The following is an 18,645-nucleotide window of genomic DNA, read 5'->3' as shown; positions in this document are numbered from 1 at the left end:
TGGCACGCTGGCATAGATAGGAGGTGGCAATGTAATGGTGAAAGGAGGTTCCCACTGAGAGAGCAAACCCTACAGTACCAAAGGCCGAGGAGAAACAGAGCAGGGCTGTGCAGGAATGGCAGGAGAATGGTTTGCTGCCCGAGCTTGCTCTGCATCACCTTGTGCCCTGTGACAGAAGTGAACCGATCTGCAGCAAGGACAAGGTGCCCCTGAAGAAGTCCCTGGGCCTGGACAGCCTGTGATCCAGCCACTCTGTGGACATCATGAGCACAGTCCCTGTTCATATCATCTGGGGGTGAGAAGAGGTTCGGGATGAGAAGAGGTTCAGGGTGAGAAGAGCTTGAAGAGTTTGAGAGTGCAGAGACATGAGTGGAGACCTTGGTGTGATGTGCCTCTCTCATTTATGCAGCACACTTGGATGCAGATAGGATGGACTGGGCCTACAGGCAGCAGTGGGATTCAGTTGTTTGGGGCCAAGTAGGAAACCTGAGAGGCTCTGGGGCACTTGCCCAGCAACCACTCCAAAAGGACATGGCTTTCTTGTTGGTCCAATGCTGTATTTGCTAGAAATGTGTGGTTTAGCTGGACACCTCACACATCTGACATGGGCCTGCCTATAGCCTATTTTTATGTCATGAAATCAGTGTCTGCACCAAATTGCCATCAGCTGTTTGCAATGTAGGGATCTGCTTTTGTCTCACCTTCAAAGTGAGTGGAGCTGTAGTCGTAGTAAACCTCTTGGGCCATTTCAGATGGCCAAGGAAATTCCCCATCTGGTCTCCACCTGATGCTCTAGAAGGATATGGGTCTCACTATTGTTCCATGCGAACAAGCAGACACTGGCACATGCCTTGGCCCACCCCTGTGTCTTCCAATGTCACCAGGGGTTTGTGTGTGAGCAACTGACTCCCAGCCTCCATCTCCAGGGATTCCAGTGGGAATTTAGGCAAGCAGCTTGCATGCAGGTATCTCTGTTGTGCACACTTCAGCTTTGGCAAGAGGAGTCCCACCTCCTGTGTGTTTGTGGAGTTCATGAGAGTGATCTGAATCCCACTCCACCTGGCATAAGGGTGGCATAAGATCTCCATATTGACTCATCTGAATCAATACCTGAACCATGGGAAAATAAGCTCCCTTCTTGTCTTCATCAAGGTGTCTTGCCTAGTTAAGACATGGGAATAGAAGCTTCCAGAGTGGGGCATTTCCACCTCTCTTAGATCACCATCCTCTGATGAAGCAAATTGCAATGCTGGAATCTGTCTGTCTCCATTGTTTAGAAAGAGACCATAGATGACTATTTTAGTCTGCCTCGGCGAAAATTTCCCAGGAGGAGGGAGTACAAAGGACAAATAAAGTCACACTTTCAGCTGGGCCACTGTTCCCAAGGGGAGCCAGGCACCTGGGACAGAGGAAGCTCATGGCCACCTGGCAGCGTTGCTAAGATACAGCTCTGTGCAGGAGCAGCTGCTCTTCAAAGAGCAGCAGGGCTCCAGCTACTGCCTGCTCTTGCTGACACAAGATGAGAGAAGACAGAGAGAAGTGAAAGGCAGTGTGGAGTGGGAGGACAGAGGAGAGCTCATTGTGGGAGAAGTCTTCACAGCCCTTGACACGGTAAGTCTCTGGCTGTGGAGCGATGCTACTGAGGTTCCTGGAGGGGTCTTCTAAATGCAGTCCTTCCCATGATGAATAGGCTTTTTAGGATGTCTCTCCTGTCTTCTCCAGGGCAGAGGAGGTGAAGGTGCTTCAGAGCAGGGATTCCCAGCCACACTATCTGAAGGACAGGACGTGCTGCTACCCTCTCCCAGCAATGCTGCAGTGGGGTGAAGCCAGGGTGTGCACAGAGGTCTGCCCAGGGCTGTGATTCAGAGCAGTGTCCCTGCACCCCAGGGTGCTGTGTGCCCGGGGCAGTGACTCTGCTGCCTGAGAGGGTCAGCACTCAGCCTGCCCGGGGAACTCCCCACAGTGCTGCAGGGAGAAGCTCTGGGTGGGAGGATCGACCCCCTGCAGGGCAGGTTCATTCTCCCTTTGAGAGGGTGCTGCATGGATCAGGGCTGCTCATGGCTCCAGCTCATGCACAGGGCATGTCCAAAGGGTCTTTTCAGAGGAAGGTCAAGAGAAGAGCATTTGAAAGGGAAGGAGCTTTCCTTCTGGTGTCTGCACTTTCAGTTTTCTAATGTTGTCAGGGAGAAAAAAGGAAAGCATTTTCAGCTTTGGCCAGGAACTGGGACTCCTAAACTTTCACTCTCAGAGATCAATGGGTCTGTGAGAAACCTCAGCAAAACCCTTCAACCCCACCTCAGCCTACAGATAGCACCAGCATCACCTTTATGGCCTCATTGGGGTTTATGGGACCTACTCCTTAGCCCCTGCAAACATGGAAGCACCCCTAGACAAGAGGGTGAGGTGGAGTCTGTAGGCACTGACTAGGAAAAGATGTTGGGACAGAGAAACAGCTGCCAGCAGGGACAGCCCCAGGCAGCAGACATGGGCAGGGAATGAGAGGAACAAACAGAATCATCATGGGAGGATGGATTTGGGCAAGTCGTGTTCAGTCCCTCCAATGCAGACACCTTCTTCTGAGCAAGCCCTCTGTGTCTCCTCTCCCACTCAGCAGAGCCTCTGCCATGACAGCCATGGACCCCAGAGCATGAGCTGCCTCCTCTGCAGCCAGACCTCTGGTAGAGGAGAAGGGCATCTCTCCTGCCACGGGCCCTTTTTGTGCTGCCTGACAAAGGGGCTGAGAGTGACTGCCCTGCGATGTTGCCATCTGCGAGGCAGCATGCCCAGCTGGGAAAGGTGAAGGCTTTCCTGAGTGCCTGTCTGTCTCTCTCTCTCTGCCTCCCTTGGCAGCAGAATCATGGAGCTGCTCCCTGTTTCCCCTCCTGTCCATGCTACCCCTGCTCTTCTCTCAGGCTCTCTGGGTTTAGGGTGGGTTCAGCTGCAGTTCAGACAGTGATGCTGCAAGCTGTGCCACAGAGGGGTCTGCATGGGAGTGAGGTTGCCCCAGCCCTCTTCCAACCTGTGAAGCTTCAGGAAAAGCAGTGCATGGGGTTGGGAAATGAGTAGACTCTCTCTGAAGCAGAGCCCATCTTTAGGACATTTGACTGTTTCCCTAAGGTGTCCTGTCAGGCTGGGAACTGCCCTCCAGAAGGGCACAGCTGTCTCATAGCACCTCTGTGAGATGTGAGAGACCCATGAGCTGCAGACATGCAAAGAGTATGGAAACAGTGGTGGGAGTCTGTAGATGGGCAGCTGAAAAGAGGCCTGTGTGTCCTTGGCTAGATGGGGAGAGCAGAGACCTGCCTCTGGTGCCCTGAGAAAGAGAGACAAATTTGGAGATCTGTACTTTGAAACTAGACTCCTCTGCTCTCAGCAGTGGCTGCTTTCTTTTTAGGGCAACATGTGAGTGTGATCATCCTCAATCTCAAAGCAGTGTGAGCACAGGACAGCTGGGACCAAGGCTAATAGACAGACTAGCTGTCCTCACTCTGCACCAAGTGACAGTGAATGCTTTCCTCTCAGGACTCACAGCTGAGAATTTCTGCCTTTGAGGAACACTCCTCAGGTGTGACAGGGGCATTTCAAATACACTAAACAATATTAAAAAATCCCTAAAGCTCTGTTCCTCATCTCTCATTCTTTAGAACTGGTAGTGAAGATGCTGAAAAGCCTTTCCACATGACAAATGGATTTCATTCGACAGAAATTATGAGTGTTAAAACTATTTACCCTCAATCCCACATTCCAACTACTGTACAGCAGAACTGACTCCTCCACAGCCCATGGGTAGAGGCTTCTGCTCCTCATAGCATGTGCAGCCAGCAGAAACCAGAGCTCAAGGAAAGCACCTACCCAGCGGTCCTCACAAAAAAGAGAGAGACAAAGGGTTACTTTCAAGGAAAAATATAACTTTTTTTTCCTTGGAAGGTCTCTCCTAACCTGTCAGCATCTTTTCTTCTTTGGACAATCGCCTGCGCCCCAAGGGAGAAAATGTCCAACAGAAGCTCATTCAACGAGTTCCTTCTCCTGACATTTGCAGACACGCGGGAGATGCAGCTCTTGCACTTCTCACTCTTCCTGAGCATCTACCTGGCTGCCCTCTTGAGCAACGGCCTCATCATCACAGCTGTAGCCTGTGACCACCACCTCCACACCCCCATGTACTTCTTCCTCTTCAATCTCTCCCTCCTCGACCTGGGCTCCATCTCCACCACTGTCCCCAAATCCATGGCCAATTCCCTGTGGGACACCAGGGCCATTTCCTACTCAGGATGGGCTGCCCAGGTCTTTCTGCTTCTCTTCTTTTTTTCAGCAGAATATTCTCTTCTCACAGTCATGGCCTATGACCGCTTTGTTGCCATCTGCAGACCCCTGCACTACGGGACCCTCCTGGGCAGCAGAGCTTGTGTCAAAATGGCAGCAGCTGTCTGGGGCACTGGTTTTCTCTATGCTCTCCTGCACACTGTGAACACATTTTCACTACCACTCTGTGAAGGCAATGTTGTGGAGCAGTTCTTCTGTGAAATTCCCCAGATCCTCAAGCTCTCCTGCTCAGACTCCTACCTCAGGGAAGTTGGAGTTATTGTGGTTAGTGCCTGTTTAGTCTTTGGGTGTTTCGTTTTCATTGTGCTGTCCTATGTGCAGATCTTCACAGTTGTGCTGAGGATCCCCTCTGAGCAGGGACGACACAAAGCCTTTTCCACGTGCCTCCCTCACCTGGCTGTGGTCTCCCTGTTTGTCAGCACTCTCATGTTTGCCTACCTGAAGCCCCCCTCCATGTCCTCCCCAGCTCTGGATCTGGTGGTGGCTGTCCTGTACTCGGTGGTGCCTCCAGCAGTGAACCCTCTCATCTACAGCATGAGGAACAAGGAGCTCAAGGAGGCTCTGAGGAAACTGGTTCAATGGGTACAATATCAGCACCAATAACTGTCCCATGTGCATCCACTCATTATTCACAGAGCATTTGGCATCAAGGCTATGTGTTCTTCATTTCTTTCTTACTTTTCTCTATTACATTCTTGTTTAACAACAAAAGCAAATGGTTCGTGCCACTTGTCCTCAGGAATCTCTCATTTGAATGTGACCCAGAGACCGTGTTGAAGCAGGAAGCCAGACTTCCCTCTTCATCAGCAGATATGGGGGAGCCTCAGAGACTGCTAATCTGAGCTCCCTCGGATGCCCTCAGTGCAATGAGGAGTTTCCCTTTGCAGTGTCTCTTTTGCACTGACACGAAGGGAGCTCAGGGGGACAGAGTCAGGCTCAGATGAGTAAAGATCGTCTCATGTCCATTAGGAGACCTCAGCTCCCCTGGCCACTGTCAGGGTATGGTCTCACACCGCTCTCCTGCGAGGGTGGCAGCCAGCTGTCACCATGGGCTGATCCCTTCCCTCTCCAGTGCTCCTCTCCAACATTACAAGGGGAGGAGGAGTGGAGGGGAGGGGAGTCAGGCAGATGCTTGTGGGGACAGACCCTGTGCTTGACAGTACCATCCCCCCATTGCCACAGCAGGCATTTCCTGGCTGCAGCCTTCACGTGGTGGCTCCACTTTCCTGGAGACACATCCACCCACAGCAACAGGAACTTCTCTTTTTAGAGCTGTTCTCTTCATTTCCATGGTGTCCTTCTGTGCTCTGTGCTGGGTATATGACCCAGCAGTTCTCATAACCTGGTGGTGGCAGGGTTGTGTTTCCATGTGCATGTGTCCTGTGAGCACAGGCAGGACCAGGCGTTGGGCACCCTTGTGCCAGACCTGGCCTCCAGAATAACATTCCTAGAATAAAAGGAGATCTGCTCTGTGACATGCCTCCAGTCTGGCCTTTCTTCAGAAGCTGTGGTCAAAAAATACCCGCAAGGGATTGCCCCACAAAAGGGCCTGCTGCTCTGCCTGTGAGCCCTGTGGGCTCCAGGGGACGAGCTCAGAGTCCCAGTGTGATCTGTTGGGGACTGCAGGCTGCATCCAGGGCTCGTTTCTCAGTGACCAGTGCCAGCGAAGATGGGGAATGGTCTCTGAAATACCTGCCCAGGGCTTTCCCACAGGTGACAGTGCTGATGACAGAGGTCCATCCTGCTGGAAGAGACCCTGAGCCACCAGAAAAGCTGCTGTTTCAGGAGGGTGGCTGTTGCCTTCACCTCCCTCCCAAAATGTCCCACACTGCCCCCAGGGCAGACACAGGCTGTTCCCCATCCCCATGGTGCCCTCCCAGCAGGACGGGACACACAAGGAGGGGCTCGGCCTGCCCCATGCTCAGGACCATCTCCCTGGGGCTGGCACAGCTTGGCTGGAGGCACCTCCAGCTCCTCGGCCTCTGCTCCAGCACGGCTGGCATGGGGACGAGAGCTCCTAGGGCAGGGCAGAGTGAGCCCAGCTGGGAGAGAGTCAGGGAGAAGATCCAGAGGTGCCTGGCTCAGCCCTGGGCTTTGGGAAACCTCCCTCATGCACCCCGAGAGGCTCCGTCTGCCTCTTCCACCCTGCCCCCTGCTCCCCTTCCCTTGACCAAAGCACAGTCCGGCATCAAGTGGGGACTCTCTTCCCCTTGGGGAGCAGAGGGAGGTCCTTCTCCAGCCCCACACTGCCTTTTCCAGCACTGGCCTTTGCAGTTGCATGTTCATGGGTCTGCCCACTTGCCTTCACCACAGTCACGGCTGCACTGGAAGGCCATGAAAATCCTGGTGCTCCTGCCCTTGAGCTGGCATCCACCTTGAACCTGGAGCCTGGCCGGCCACAGAGGCATCAGCCGTCCAGTGCCCTGGTTGTGCAGCCAAGGGCAGGGGTCTTCACCCCAGTTTCCCTCCTTCAACCCCTGCTCCTAGCACCACTGCTGCTGTGCCCATGTCCAACCCTCCTGCCACCAGACTGCCCCGGGGCCCAAGGCAGCTCCAGCTCCCTCAAGGGCTGCACTGGAGCCATTCAGGTGTGGCCTGAGTGAGGGACAACTTTTCCCTGGGGAGCTCCTTGAGGAGCCGCTCTGGGTGATCCTCCACCTCTGGCCTGGCAGCAGCACCAGTGCTCAGGATGCCGGGGTGAACGTGCACAGAGGGTGGAAAGGGCACCAGCTGCCTGGGGAGAGCATGAAGACCTTCTCCATCCACGCAGAGATTGAATGAGGAAAGCCAGAGCTCAGCTGGAGCTGGAACCAGCAAGGGAAGGGGAGGGCAACAAGAAGGCCTCCTGTCAATACATGGAAAGTGAAAGGAAAACAGCTAAGGAAAATGTGAGCCTGCTGCTCAGTGGGGCAGGGGACCCAGTGACTTCAGATAGGGAAACGATTTGGGGTAGTAAATGACTTTTTGCCTCAGCTCTCCTGGGTAAGCTCTGCCTGAGGCCTCCCAGTTCCCCAAGCTTCCTAGGAGAGTCTGGGGGATCTAGGAGAGGATCCAGCCCCTGCCCAGCCCAGGCTGCACCCCATGTGGGTGATAGCAGACAGGTGTGCTCTGGGATCTGCCAGGGTCTGGTGCAGAAGAGAGGCCATGCAAGGCTGCCCGTTTCCCCTCCATCGGGGATCTGCCAGGGTCTGGTGCAGAAGAGAGGCCATGCAAGGCTGCCCCTTTCCCCTCCATCGGGATATGAAGACCTGCAGGAGGACAGAGCTGGCCATGCACCACCCCACAGCTGGGGGGAGCAGCCAGCTCTGGAAAGAGGTGATGTGAGGGGCTGGTCTGGGATGATGGCCCTGGGGCAGCTTCCCCCGTGTGTCCATGCAACACTGGGAGCAACCTGGGCTCTTCTCTTCTGCACCCTCCATGTCCTGGTGTCTTTCCCAGGAGACCTGCATTTGCCCAGCAAGCACACTGGTGCGTGCTCCCTCACTGCCTGTTCACACACAGTAGCCACCTGATGGCATTTTTCCTCTCCTGGGCCCTTTCCAACCCAGCCCAGCCTCTCCCTGGCTCTCCCCACCTCTCCTGCCCTCTGCCCAGCCCAGCCCAGCAGAACAGCTCAGTCTGGGGGTGGCCCCATGGCATTGCCCACTGCAGGGTGCTGCAGAGCCCTGGGCACTCACACTGCAGCCCCAATCCCTCCCCAGGGCAGCACCAGCATCCTTGCCCTTGAGCTCCTCAAGCAAATCCTGATGCCCCAGTGATAGAGATGCCTGCCCCAAGCTGGTGCACACAGGAAAGGGTTTCTCTTTTTATTCCTTCCCTGCCCACACACACATCCCTACCCTTCCCCTGGATGTCCCTGCTGCCCAGAGAGCCTTTCCCCAGGTGAGTGTGCCCATACTGGCCTGGCTGGCCATCCCCGCGCTCCTCCCCTGTGCTCCCCACAGGGCCCTGGGCTGGCGGTGCTGCTCTACAGAGCAAGTGGGCTTTAGGGCTGCAGGGTGACTCTGCACTGGCTGTGCTGGTCAATCCTGGAAGCAGATATAGCCAGACAGTGATCCCTGTTCCTGATCCCCTTTCCAGCCTATCCTGCCTGATGTGCTTGTGGCCTTTGGAGAACTCCAATTTGGGCTGTCTCTCCTCTTGTGAGGCCCCATTCACTGCCCACCCAGGTTCACAAGCTATCCTGGGAGATCCCCTCTGCCCTCATGGCAGCAACAGTTTCCACTCTAGGACGGGCATCTGATTTCAGTCCTGTTGCATCTGAGGGCAGTCCCAAGTGGATAAGCCAGAGACCAGTTGCTTTCTGCTTGGGCACTTGCCACCACGAAGCAAGCTCTCCATCCAGTTCCTGGTCCCTAACAGATCACACTGGGACTCTGAGTTCTTCCCCTCAAACCTGTGAGAATCCCAGAAGAGGAAGAGTCCCTTTTAGGGTTCAATTTATTGGGTGTATTCTTGACACCAGCTTTGGAAGAGGAATCCAGCCTCTTGGCATGGCACTGAGGAGAGCCCGTTTCTTTACAGTGGTGCTCGTAGGGAGGTCAGCTCTGATGCAGTAGTTCACATTGCATCTTCCTGCCTGTAGTCGTAGGAATATGACTGTAGACAAAGAACTACTGTCACCAAGCTACAAGAGACCTTAGGGCTGACACAAGTACCAGGGCACAACAGGACAGTGCACAAATGAATTCCTGCCAAGTTCCCACCATTCTGAACCAAGTCCTGCTGCTGTCAACGGATGTGGTTCCAGGAAAGCAGCAGCCCCGACTTGATGGCTGCAGAGGGGAACTGCCTGCCAAGGCAGTGCGGGACAGCCCTGAGGGCCTCAGGGGCTGCTCCTCCATGCCCTGCCTGAACTCTTCACCCCTGAACCTCTTCTGCATGCTGGGGCTGCTCCCTGAGCTCCAGAGAAGCCAGCAGGGGTGTAAGCTGAGACCAGTGATTCTCTGCTGATTCCTTTATTTTGTTTGATTATGCAGTAAGCCATCTTTCCTATGTACATGAGATACTTGGGGGAGAAAACACAGGTAGATGCTTAAGAAGAAGTAGGATGAATAATTATTATTCATGTGGGATTGAAATTATCATAGGTATAACAAAAAAAGAAGAAACATATGAAAAAAGATAGGCTTGGCTTTTCCTGAGCTACTTTGGGAGTCATTGAGAAAGATGCTGAAATACTGTGTTTTTGAATAGTTTCCTCAGAGCATCTTTGAGCTCCTTATTCCTCATGCTGTAGATGAGGGGGTTCACTGCTGGAGGTACCACTGCATAGACAACTGCCACTACCAGATCCAGAGCTGGGGAGGACATGGAGGGGGGCTTCAGGTAGGCAAACATGCCTGTACTGACAAACAGGGAGACTACGGCCAGGTGAGGGAGGCACATGGAAAAGGCTTTGTGTCGTCCCTGCTCAGAGGGGATCCTCAGCACAACTGTGAAGATCTGCACATAGGACAGCACAATGAAAACAAAACACCCAAAGACTAAACAAAGACTAACCACAAGAACCTCAACTTCCCTGAGGTAGGAGTCTGAGCAGGAGAGCTTGAGGATCTGGGGAATCTCACAGAAGAACTGCTCCACAACATTGCCTTCACAGAGTGGTATGGAAAATGTGTTTGCAGTGTGCAGCAGAGCATAGAGAAAACCAGTGCCCCAGGCAGCTGCTGCCATTTTGACACAAGCTCTGCTGCCCAGGAGGGTCCCGTAGTGCAGGGGTCTGCAGATGGCAACAAAGCGGTCATAGGCCATGACTGTGAGAAGAAAACACTCTCCTGAACATAAGAAAAACAGGAAGAAGACCTGGGCAGCACATCCTGCGTAGGAAATGGCCCTGGTGTCCCACAGGGAATTGGCCATGGATTTGGGGACAGTGGTGGAGATGGAGCCCAGGTCGAGGAGGGAGAGGTTGAGGAGGAAGAAGTACATGGGGGTGTGGAGGTGGTGGTCACAGACTATGGCGATGATGATTAGGCCGTTGCCCAGGAGTGCAGCCAGGTAGACACTCAGGAAGAGCGAGAAGTGCAAGAGCTGCATCTCTCTTGTGTCTGTAAATGCCAGGAGGAGGAACTTGTTGAAGGAGCTGCTGTTGGACATTTGGACCTTTTTGGCACAGGGCAACTGTCTGAGGAGAAAAAGACAGTGACAAGGTAGAGCAGTTTTCTCTAAGAAAAACGTTCAAATTTTCACAGAAATCCCCCCTCCCCAAATACAGACACATTTCCTTTCTCCTTCTCAGAAGGACTTTTGTTCAGCTACCCAGCTTCAGTTCTAGTTGAGTGTGCTGTGAGGAGCAGAGTCCTGTCCTGCCCTACACCACTAGGTACATGGAACTGGTTTGTGACATTGCTGATGTTCACAATGGATGTCCACCTTTAATGGAAATAATCCTCACGCACAATTCTAAAAAGTGTAGGCTACAGCAGAGACATTTAGCATTTGTTTATAATTGTTTTATCTGGAAAGTTTTAGATTCCACTGTCACATCTGGTGATAGTTCTTTTACAGGCAGACATTGTGATTGGTGGAAGTATGAGCATTAAAAAGACCAGAGAGGCAAATGGGCTCTCTGTGGCTTAGTGCAGAGTCAGGAGAGCTGTTGGGTCCATCAGTCTTGTGGCCAGCTGCCCTGTTCAGACCCTTGTGTTACCTAGAGGATGACTGCAAACACACGCTATTCTAAAAAAGACACTGGGCTAACAGGGCTTGGGCACCTCACGCCTATGCAGACACTTCCATGGCAGGACCTCAGGGTGGGTGTCTGAAGTTGTAGCTGAATCCCCACACCACAGAGCCTGACAGCAAGTACAAGAGCAGAAAGGAGAGGCCGGGAAACAAGGAGAAAAGACATGACCCTGCTGCCAAGGGAGGAGAGAGAGACAGATGGGGACCTTACTGAGGTTGCGTGCCACCTCCCAAACAGCGTGTCCTCCCAGGGTAGTCCTTCTCCTCTCCTTTGCCTTGTAATGGGAAATGGGCATGTGGCAGGAGAGGCAGCTCTCCTTTTCTGGAAATCTGACTGCACAGAAAGTGGATGCCCTAGACCCCATCAGCTTCAGAGCTGAGGGAGGGCTCTGTTGGTGGGAGACCAGAGAGGAGGAAAGGGTGGCTTGCTCAGAGGAAGACATCTACAGTGAAGGACCAAGAGAAAGTCACCTGAATCCAGGCTACCACAGCATTTCTGTGAGCACTTTCCTATTGTTCCCTGACCATCTCTCAGCTGCCTGGAGCTGTCCCCGCTAGGAGCTCTTTCTTCATCCCCACATCTCTCCCTTGGCACTGCTCACAGACCCCATCCCACTCTCTAGGTGTTTGGCTCTGCCCTGCAGAGACCTTCCAGTAAAAGAGCAGTGCTCAGGGGTGTCTCTGTGTTCACAGGACTAACGAGCAGGTGAGACTCAGTAGGATGAGAATGATGAGAACTGTAAAGGTGATATTGCTGCTGCTTGCAGGCAAAAAGATGGTTGAAAGAACTTCCTGAGGATCCTTGCAAAAGTACTGATCCCTTACAGTAATACTGCAGAACTCTCCTTTAGTTGTCTAAATCCAAAATATCCTTTTCCATTTGTGCCCTACCAAAGATACAACAAAAAAAGCAGAGACTCAAGAGAGTGCCTTCCCTTTCAGGTCAGCCTACATGAGTGTCATCTTCCTTTTGGAAAGCCCCCTCCAGAGATGTCCTGCGGGTGAGCTAGACCTGTGAACAGCCCCGGCCCACACAGCACCCTCTCAATAGGAGAATGAAGCTGCCTTGCTAGGGCTCTCTCCTTCCATCCAGAGCTTCTCCCTGCAGTGCTGAGTGAAGTTCTCCAGGCAGGCTGAGTGCTGATCCTCACAGGCGGCAGAGTCACTGCCCTGGGTACGCAGCACCCTGGGGTGCAGGGACGCTGCTCTGAATTACAGCCCTGGGCAAACCTGTGTGCACATCCTGGCTTCACACCCCTGCAGGCATCCTTGTGAGAAGGTAGCAAAATGCCCTGTCCCTGTGACAGTGTGGCAGGCAATCCCTGCTCTGAATGATCTCTCCCTCCTCCACACTGGAGAAGCTAGGAGAGCAATCCTTTAAAAAAGAGTAATGTAACAGGATGGGTTTAGAAGAGCTCTCTAGGAACCTCAGTAGTGTTGCCCTTCAGCCAGAGACTTACCGTGTCAAGGGCTGTGAAGATTTCCCCCACAATGAGCTCTCCTCTGTCCTCCCACTCCACACTGCCTTTCACTTCTCCCTGTCTTCTCTCATCTTATGTCAGGAAGAGCAGGCAGTAGCTGGAGCCCTGCTGCTCTTTGCAGAGGAGCTGCTCCTGGGCAGAGCTTTTTCTTGGCAGTGCTGCCAGGTTGCCAGGAGCTCCCTCCGTCCCAAGAGCCCAGCCCTGCTCAGAAGCAGAGGCCCAGCTGAATAATAATCTGTGGTCCCCCTCTAAAGAGTGGAGAGAGACCCATTCCAGCATTGTAATTTGTCTCATCAGAGGAGGGTGATCTATGAGAGCTGGGAATGTCCCACTCTAAATGATCCTACTCCCATCTTTTAACTAGGCAGGACACCTAGTCAGGGACAAGTCATTTTCCCTTGGTTCAGGTATTGATTCAAATGAGTCAGTCCAGGCATCTCATGCTGGTTTAGCAGCCCCTGGGGTGGAATGGGATTCAGATCCCTCCTGTGAACTCCACAAACACATGGGTGGGATTTCTCCTCTCCAAAGATGAAGTGAGCCCAACAGAGATGCCTGCATGTGAGCTCCTTCTCTAAGCTCCCATTGTAATAACTGGAGACAGGGCATGTGAGTCAGTTGCCCACCCACAAACACCTGGTGACAGTTGAAGAGACAAAGGTGGTCCAAGGCATGTGCCAGTGTCTGCTTGCTCTGCTGGAGCAATTGTGAGACCTGCATCCTTCTAGAGCATCAGGTGGGAGCCAAGTGGGGAATTTCCTTGGCCATCTGAACAGTAGAAGCCTAATAGTGCTAGAACTCCGCTCACTAGGAAGCTGAGAAACATGCAGATCCCTTGATGTATAAACCGTTGATGTAATTCAGTGCAGACCCTTGCTTCAGTGGCATAATAATAGACCAGCAGAGTCATGTCAGAGGCCTGGGGCATCCCGTACAGCCACATGTTTCTAGCAGATGCACCATGGGACCTACAGGGAAACCATGCCCTTTTGGAGTGGCTGCTGGGAAAGTGCCCGAGGGTAAGCTCAGGAGTAGCTCAGGAAAGCCAGCAGGTCTTTAAGGACAGCATCCACCAAGCACAAGGATGGTCCATTACAGTACTCAGTAAAATCAGTAGACATCTCACAAGACTGACTTGGCTAAATAGGGAAAGACCGACTTGGCTAAAGAGGGAACTGAGGACTGAGCTCCAGTATAGTAAGGCAGAATATGGAAGTGGGAAGGAGGGAGAGACTGCAAAGGAGAAATTCGGAAATATCATCCAACAAAGTAGGGATGGTGTTAGGAAAGACAAAGCTCCCCTAGGATTGACACTTGCTGGAGATGTCAAGGGCATGAAGATGTGCTTCTAATGCTTCAGCTGCAGTAAAAGAAAAATGTGGGCTCACTGCTGAATGGGTCAGGGAATCTAGTAGGAGCAGATGTAGATAGGTCTGAGGAACTCAGTGCCTTCTTGGATTCAGTCTTCACCAACAAGGTCTCGTGGACCATTATGCCTAAAGCTAAGACTACGGAGGAAAAAGGTGACCAGCAGTGGATGAGGTTTGAGTGAGGGATGACTTGCAAGAACTCAATCCATACAAGTCTAAGGGGCTGGATGGGTGGCATCCAAGGACTCTGAGCGAGCTGGCTGCTGTCATAGCAAGGCTGCTCTCTAGCATCTTTGGAAGGTTGTGGAGATAAGGGGACGTCCTAATGAGCCAAAAAAGGAATATGCTGTGCCTATCCTCAAAAAAGACCACAAGGACAAACCGGGGAGCTATGGGCAGTCCAGCCTCACTTTGGTGAAGAGTGTGCCCTGGAGCAAATGCTCTCGGATCCCATTGCTGGACACGTTAAGGAGGAGAAGGTGATAGAGACTGGTCAGCATGGATTTCCTGAAAGTAAATCCTTCCTGACCAACCTGATTGCCTTCCATGATAAAAGAAGTGTAATTGTGGAGGAGAGGAGATTAGTGGATATTATTTACCTCAATTCTAGCTAGGTGTTTGACACCATCTCCCCCAGTATTCTTGTGTACAAGTAAAGACCTTACAGTCTCAATGAGTAGACATCTAGATGGGTAGAACACTGGTTGGATGATGGGGCTCAGATGGTTTTTGTGAATAGGTTGTGCTCTACCTGGAAGCCAGTGACAAGTGGAGTATGCAGGGGTCTATACTTGGCACTTATCCTGCTTAACACATTCATCAGTGACCTGGAGGACACAACTTTCATCTCATTTGAAGGGACGTCTAATCCGGCAGAACAACCCTATGCTTGCGGGCTGCCATTCAGAGGGACCTCGGCAGGTGGGAGGAATGGGTTGTCAGGAACTTTATGAAATTCAAAGAGGACAAACATCAGGTCCTGCACCTGGGCTAGAGCAACACTCTGCAGTGATCTGGGCTGGGGAGCGCCTGGCTGGGGAACAGCTCTGGAGAAGAGGACCTGGGAGTCTCTGTGGGCAGTGAGCTCAACATCAGGCAACAGCATGCCCTGGCAGCAAAGGAAGCCACAGCATCCTGGGCTGCCTGAACTGTAGCAAAGCCAGGAGATCGTGGGAAGTGATTATCCTCCACTACCCAGCCTCGTTAGAGCACAAGTAAATGCTGCATCCAGTTGGGGCCCCCTGTAGAAGAATACTGTTGACCACTCCGAGTGAGTTCAGTGGCAGGGCCCCAAGGTGGTTGGGGGCTGGAACATTTGCCCTGTGAGGAGGTGCTGAGGGAATGGGGTTTGTCCAGCATGGAGAAGGGAAGTCTTTGGGAGGAACTCATAGCAGTTTCTCAACTCCAGGTTGCCAACAATAAAGAACCAGGCTTTTAACAGAGATTTATGGCAGGAGAATGAGAAGGAACAGTTATAAGCTAAAACAAATGCAGCTAAAATTGGATATAAGGGAGAAAAATCAATGAGAGTAGCGAAGCATTTGAAGAAAGGTCCAGAGAAGTTACGGACTCCCTGTTCTTGGATGCTTTCAGGACACTGTTGGACAAAGCCCTGAGGAAGCCAGTGTGAGTTCAGTGTTGATCCTGATGTGAGTGGGAGGTTGGACTAGAGACCCTCCAAGGTCCCTTCCAACCTGAATGGTTTGACGATTCTGTCAACTCTGGCAATAACCACTGCGTTTTTGCATGTGAGTTAGCATCAAACATGGTATCCCCAGAGCGATCATCTCCTAATGGTGTGAAGTTGCCTTGTGGGCCTGAAAGGTTTTAAGTTCAAAGTTTAATTATGAAGGACTACTTGTCCAGAATTGGCCATCCTCAGCCTACCATAGCTGTACATTACTACATGATGCCAAATGAGTGCAACACATGCAGAAAGTCATGCCATGAGCATGGTTGCACTCTAACATGCCTAAGGAAGAGCATGGCCACACAGATGAGGGCAATCATTATCTCCCTCGACTCTGCACTGGTGTGGTCACATCTGGAAGAGTGTGTCCTAGTGTGGTACGCCCAGTGCTGGAGGAATGGGGAGGAACTGGAGAGGTTCCAGAGGTCTGCCAAGATGGGCTTAGGGACCGGAAGCACAAGGCCTTCATGGAGAGGCTGAGGGACATGAGCCTCTTTAGCCTGGTGAAGGGGAGGGAGGCTAAGGGCAGCAGAGCAGTAGCCTGTGACTGCTTGAAGGGTGGTTTCAGAGGTGATGGAGATTTTCTTGGTAGTAGGAAATAACAAGAGAAGGGGAAAGAAACAAAACAATGCAGCTTGAGAGGTTCAGACTGAAATTCTGGAAAATGAAATGTTACTTGCACTGTGGTTCAACAGGACACCCAGAGGGAGTCTGTGTTGAGCCTGTGGCTTTGTGTTTGAATGAAAAGCAAGTGAGGGGAAAAAAGTCATCAGTAAAGGTGGGAAGATCCACAGGTGAGAGCAAGGTGGGGAAGCGGGTTAGGTATCTACAGGTTGCAGGGAAAAAAGCACAGGAGTGGAACAGCATAGGGCAGCTTGGGGTGGAGACAACTGAGGGCACTACCAATGCTGAAAGCCTCCAACAGAAGAGGTCTTTGTCCTCTTTGCTATGGCTGGTGTCTCTGCTGCTTAGGCCTAGGAGACATCTTATCCTGACAGCGCCAGGTCCTCATAACCTCCTTGCCCCCAGAGAGCCCAGGAGGTGCTGTATTGTTGTCCTGCACTTGGCATTGCACACCCCGATGCTCATACTGGCCCCCACGAAGAGCCCTGAGCGGAGCACAAGGGAAAGCACCACCCTACCCAGGGGTTGGGTGTCAGTGCCTGGCCATTCTGCTCGATAAAACACATCAAGGTTTACTTGGTATCGGAGCCACCTGTGCATTTCCTTTGCCTACCTGCCATCAGGGCCTCCAGCTTTCTGCTCTGAGCAGTCCCTGGGGAGCCTTTGTTGGCAATGGCCCTCAGTGGGACCCATTAACGCTCCAAGAAACTTTGGATTTGCTTTTGACTCTAACTTCTGCAGAGGTTTGTTCAATCGCCTCTCAGCATCTGAGGTTCATGGACTCAGCACCACTTACACCCGTGAGGGGTCATTAAAATGCTCAAAGCCCTAACAACCCATGTCACTCCCCACAATTTTCTTCAGTTCTTTAATTCTTGTGTGGCTAATTGCAGAGGTTTCAGAGGTGTATTTAAAAAGAGGAAGATTTCAATGAGCACCAAAAAAAAAAGAAAGAAAAGATTTTTTTTTCTTAATTTTTCAGCTTAAAGAATAAGTGATTTCCACGTTCTCCAACTGAGGTTGACCCAGAGGGTCTCCTAATGAATCCTGATGCGTAAGAAAAGGAGAATTTTGGACATGAGACATGTATGGCCAAGCTTCCTCCTCACCTCCCCAGCCCTGCCATTCCTCTCATCAGCCACTGGGGACCTACATCACTCTTGTTAAAATTAATGCTTTTCCACTCAAGTCTGTAGCTGAATTTTACAGCCCACGTGCACCAGTTCCCACCTGCTTTCCTTAGAGAACTAGCTGCAAATAGACACAGAAGGGTTGTTCTTAATTGTGATCAGAGAGAAATAAAACCTGATACAGTTTAATAGAAAACAAAATACACTCCTCAACCCTATTTCAAGTCCAAGCTGCCTGCAGTGAGGTCCACTTTCCACAAGGGATAGCCTGCCTAGAAAGGTTTTAGGCAGAGAGGTAGGAAAGGCTAGACAGAAGCACAGTTAAGCCACTGGCTAAAGAGACAATCAGACTCCTGAAAGACAAGCTCAGAGCAGCAACTGCAGAGATGAGAGGTATCTGAACGGATGAAGAGCAAGGGCAGGAGGAAGACTGGACAAATGTGGAAAGTGCATACGCCCAGAAAGTCTGATGCAAAGATGACTTAAGAAATGATCCATTTAATCAGGACATGGGGAAATATGTGAAAGATTAGTGAGATTAAATCCACAGCATAACAGACAGAGCAGTGGACATTTTTATTAAAACTGGTCAAGCATTTCAGCTGATGAAAAGGTGCTCATATTTTTCTAAATGTTGAAAACTGTTCTCCACCTTTCCAGGCAGAGCTCACGTGTCTAACCACAAGCATCCAGTGGCACTTGGAGAGGCCCCAGTGTCTCTGAGGTCCCTGCCTGGGCCTGGCAGCTCTCCCAGGGGACCAGCAGGAGACTACAGCCCCTTGGGGCTGCAGATGGAGGCTGGGCAGAGGTGACCAGGGCACCTACAGCACCACCAGACATCTGTGACCCTCCAACTGCATCCCATCCCAAATCTGAAAATTGCTTTCTTTAAAAAAATACACGCACAAAATCTCCTCAGAAGACCAGCATAAAAAAAAAAAAGGAAAGAAAAAAATCCAGGAAGACTATAAGGACACAAAGAGTGTTAAAAGGGGAAAAGTGTAATAAAACATTTCTTTGCTTTAGATTCTTCCTTGTTTCATTTTACTTGACATTTTCCAAACATTTCTTTTAGAGTTGGGCCTACACCATTAAGAAAGATATTTCTGCATCTCACACAGAGCCCAGTGCCCCCAGGGCTGTCCATGCCACTCCCCACTGTCTGCACTGAGGGAGTCACACCGTGACATGTCGAGATCTCTTGACTTACAGAGTAAAGCAAGGTGACCAGCTTCGATGAAATACCGTATTTTTGGATGGCCATTTTTGCACCAGTTTCAACATACCTGTGTTACAGTGACATCTTAAAGGAGTCCCTAAACAGCTACACACACGTCCTT

General features: G+C 51.6%; 2 protein-coding genes across 2 annotated transcripts; one reads left to right on the top strand and one right to left on the bottom strand.

Moving 5' to 3' along the window:
• Window positions 1–2,934: 2,934 nt before the first annotated feature.
• Window positions 2,935–10,422, bottom strand: LOC138063535 (olfactory receptor 14A16-like). Its single transcript, XM_068923153.1, has 2 exons — window positions 9,518–10,422; window positions 2,935–3,130 (listed from the first exon to the last, which is right to left on the bottom strand). The coding sequence occupies exons 1-2, from the start codon at window positions 10,420–10,422 to the stop codon at window positions 2,935–2,937; spliced, it is 1,101 nt and encodes a 366-aa protein (XP_068779254.1).
• LOC138063471 (olfactory receptor 14A16-like) lies at window positions 3,991–4,926 on the top strand. Its single transcript, XM_068923106.1, has one exon. The coding sequence runs from the start codon at window positions 3,991–3,993 to the stop codon at window positions 4,924–4,926; it is 936 nt and encodes a 311-aa protein (XP_068779207.1).
• Window positions 10,423–18,645: the final 8,223 nt, after the last annotated feature.

The sequence above is a fragment of the Struthio camelus genome, chromosome 32 (assembly GCF_040807025.1).
Source record: "Struthio camelus isolate bStrCam1 chromosome 32, bStrCam1.hap1, whole genome shotgun sequence".
NCBI classification, from domain to species: Eukaryota; Metazoa; Chordata; class Aves; order Struthioniformes; family Struthionidae; genus Struthio; species Struthio camelus.
This window is presented reverse-complemented; position numbering and strand designations above follow the sequence as displayed.

Coding starts and splice junctions, on each gene's coding strand:
- LOC138063535 (XM_068923153.1), bottom strand. CDS start 10,422: ATGTCCAACAGCAGCTCCTTCAACAAGTTCCTCCTCCTGGCATTTACA. Junction 3,131..9,517: donor AAAGATGCTCTGAGGAAACT/ATTCAAAAACAC, acceptor GGCAGTTCCCAG/CCTGACAGGACACCTTAGGG.
- LOC138063471 (XM_068923106.1), top strand. CDS start 3,991: ATGTCCAACAGAAGCTCATTCAACGAGTTCCTTCTCCTGACATTTGCA.